This window comes from Cetorhinus maximus, chromosome 19, assembly GCF_964194155.1.
Source record: "Cetorhinus maximus chromosome 19, sCetMax3.hap1.1, whole genome shotgun sequence".
In the NCBI taxonomy this organism is placed as follows: Eukaryota; Metazoa; Chordata; class Chondrichthyes; order Lamniformes; family Cetorhinidae; genus Cetorhinus; species Cetorhinus maximus.
The window spans coordinates 86,439,070-86,442,733 of record NC_135897.1 but is presented as its reverse complement, the minus strand read 5'-3'; the positions used below and the strand labels follow the sequence as shown (position 1 = coordinate 86,442,733).

The 3,664-nt window shown below is 44.3% G+C and overlaps 1 protein-coding gene across 1 annotated transcript; it reads right to left on the bottom strand.

Moving 5' to 3' along the window:
* Positions 1 to 1,147: 1,147 nt before the first annotated feature.
* On the bottom strand, positions 1,148 to 3,203 carry LOC144694003 (P2Y purinoceptor 1-like). Its single transcript, XM_078564298.1, has one exon. The coding sequence runs from the start codon at positions 3,136 to 3,138 to the stop codon at positions 2,149 to 2,151; it is 990 nt and encodes a 329-aa protein (XP_078420424.1). The 5' UTR covers positions 3,139 to 3,203; the 3' UTR covers positions 1,148 to 2,148.
* Between the last annotated feature and the right edge of the window lie 461 nt (positions 3,204 to 3,664).

Sequence of the window (3,664 nt, the reverse complement as noted above, 5' to 3'; positions counted from 1 at the left end):
TAGGACTAAGCTAGAGGCCCATATGTCCATGCACCGGAGTCCACAGTGACTTTGACTCCTGGCACTGCTGCTGCATTGTCACTTCTAGAAATACCATGTCTTTCTGTGTTCACTGCAGTAACATCTGTCAGGAGGAACTCCTTTCCAAGCTTGGAGGACTATGAACAACTCTGGTCTCCATATTATGAGCATACAAACCTACAAATTAGGAGCAGGAGTAGGCCATTCATCTCCTCCAGCCTGCTCCACCATTCAATAAGATCGTGGCCGATCTGATTGAGGCCCCAGCTCCACATTCCGCCTACCCCGTAGTTCTGTACTACCAAACGACTTATTAATCTGTTAGTCATTCTTTGCTGCTCTTTATATTCTGTCCAATTTTCTGACCTGCCACTCATATGAACATGGAGGGACTGAAGAAGGTCTGAATAAAAAGAGATTTCCAAGAATTATTGCAGAAATGAGAAGCTATAACTATCAACTATCAAATATACATTTATATATCAACTATAACAGGCTAGAGCTCTTTTCTTTGGAAAAGAAAAGGCTAAAGGGTGACCTGATAGAATTCTTTAAAATCATGGAGATGTTTGATAGGGTTCACATGGAGAGGACGTTTTCACTTGTTGGGGTGGGGTGGGGCACGGGGAGTGTGGGGGTGTTGGGGTGGGGTGGGGTGGGGTGAGGCACGGGGAGTGTCGGGGTGTTGGGGTGGGGTGGGGTGGGGCATGGGGAGTGTGGGGGTGTTGGGGGGGTGTGTGGGGAGGGGAGACCAAAACTATGAGATATAAATGTAAGTTAGTTATTAGTAAATCCAATAGGGAATTCAAGAGAAATTTATTCATTCACAGAGTGGTTAGAATGTGGAACTTGCTACCACATGTTGTGGTTGAGGTGAATAGCATAGATGTCTTTAAGGTGAAGTTAGATACGCAAGTGAGAGAGAAAAATGTAGAACGATACGCTGATAGGGTGAGATGAAAAGTGGTGGAAGGGGATTCATGTGGAGTGGGAACACTGATGTAGATCAGATAAGCTGTTTCTGTGCAATGAATTCTCTGCAATTCTGTGTGGTAGAGCAGTAACAGGGTACAGTGCAATAACCAGCAGTAGACAGTTCTGTGTAGACACTCAGCACAGAGGAGAGTCACAGACAAACAAAATAATATTTAATCAGTTATTCAAGTACATGAGCTCCATTCTATGCTTCTTTGTGAAGCTGTGAATTTTATGCAACAATGTAAACATCAAGGTATAAGGCAAAATATTCCCTGTACAGATCAAACTAGATAACGGCCCGATTCTTCAAAGGTTAATGTCATTGACAGCAGGTCCACATTTTTAAACCTATTGTACAATACTGTTCCCATCCTAAAATGGAAAACTTCAAATTAGCAGCAAGGGCAACTGTGATTGGGTTGAAGGATAAGTGGACAAATACAGGGTGTTTGAATGTTTAGTTATGGGTTACTCCACTCATTACACTTTCTTATTAAAGCATTCAGCTAAAGCTCTCTAACATGACCCTTATTGTGCCTGTCAACCCCAAAAAGATACTTAAACTAAAATTTACCAAACCACCACTTCCTGAAACCTGAGCTCATCCATAACTCCGCTGCCCCTATGCTAACTTGCACCAGCTCCTATTCACCCACCAGCCCTGTACTTGCTCCGCATCAGAGAGCACCTCAATTCTAAAATTTTCATTCATGTTCAAATCTCTCCATGGCCTCACCCCTCTCTAACTCTGCGACCTCATCTAGCCCTGCAATCCTCCAAGATCTCTGCTCTCTTGCGATTCCAGCCTTTTACGCATACCCCGATCTCCTTGGCTGCACCACTGGTGTCTGTGCCTTCAGCTGCCTGGACCCTAAATTCTGGAATTCCCTCCTTAGTCCACTCCAACTTCTCTAATTGCTCTCTCCTCTTTTAAGACACTCCTTAGACATACTGGTTTGACTAAGCTTTTGGTCACCTGTCCTAATATCTCCTTATCTGTCACAATGTTTCTGATAATGCCCTTCAGAAGTGCCTGGGGGCATATTTACTACATTGAAGGTGTTATATAAATGTAAATTGTAGGTTAAGGAGGAATCGTCATCATTCTATAACTTGTCCATTGTGTCATGAAGTGAATTGTTTACTTTCCTAGACCACAGACTGGTTCGTTTTGATGATTCTCGAGGCTGTAGAAGTGAATTTCCTCCTGAAAGTGTCTCCTGCCAGAAAGTACAGGATTGGGTCCACGCAGCTATTGAGGCTGGCCAGACCCCTGGTCACTTGATAGGTGGCGTAGACTCTCTTGTTCCACCCGCACGTCTCTGACCCCTGGTAATAAAGTCTAGACTGAAGGTTTAAGTTCTTCATCACATGGAAGGGGAGGTAGGCGACAGCAAAGACTGCCAGCACAATGATAATGAGACGCACAGACTTGCCCCGGAGAGGTGTCTTCATGTCGTTAAATATTAGCGCCTTCACTATAAATCCATAACAGACCAGAATGGTGGCAAAGGGGACACAGAAACCAAAGAACGTAGTGAGCATGCTGTAAATGAAGTAAGTGTGCAGGAGCTCTTTAGATGTCGTATCGTAGCACGTGGTTTTTATCGTTCTGTTTGTGTCCAGGTACGGTCCAGAGAAGTTTGCTTTATTGGTAACCTGGCGTATTCGAGAGAAGTACAGAATTGGGGCGATGCCAGCCATTACTATAACCCACACACACGCGCACACAATGATGGACGATTTTTTCTTCAACCTGCCCAGTGATTTCATGGGGTGGACCACCCCCATGTACCTGTGGACACTGATGCAGGTCAGAAACAAGATGCTCCCGTACAGGTTAACGTGGAAAATAAACCTTTGCAGTTTGCAAAGCGTCTCCCCGAAGATCCAGTCACTTTCCTTGAGGTAATAAAAAATCAAAACTGGCAGAGAGAAGACGTAGAAGAGGTCAGCCAAGGTGAGGTTAAACATGTATACGGTGATGCTGCTCCAAGGCCTCATGTGGAAGATGAACATCCAGAGCGCAACACTGTTTCCGATGAATCCAGTGACAAAGACTATAAGGTACATAATGGGCAGATAGCAAGACTCAAATTCCTGATCAACAGAGCAGTCATTGGATGGCAGTTGCACCATTATATCCGCTTCAGAGCCTCTTACTCACAGTCGACAGGATGGCACATGTTCCTCCAAAAATTAGAACATCTGAAAGAGCAAACAAGTAAGGTTTAAATTTACCACACATTCTGTTATGCTGGTTCTCAGTCAGGCAACTAATCTGATTAGAAATCCTCATCCTCACATTCAATTCCCTCAATGGCCTCATCCCTCCCTATCTCTGTCCAGTCCTACAACCCTCCAAAGGTCTTGGCAATCCTCCAAGTCTTGCCTCTTGCACATCCCCGGCTTTCATAACTTCACTGGTGGGCAGACATGGCTTCAAATGCTGTGCTCCTAAGCTCAGGAATTCCTTCCCTAAACCTCTCTGCTTCTCTCACCTCCTTTAAGACACTACTTAAAATCTACTTCTTTCACCAAGCTTTTGGTTGGCTGACCTGATATCACCTTAGCAGCAAGATTGATTTAGGCTAATATTTTCTCCAAAGAGTGCTTGCCAAAGGCAAGTTCTGAACTGAAATGATTATTCCTCTGTTTCTACCTT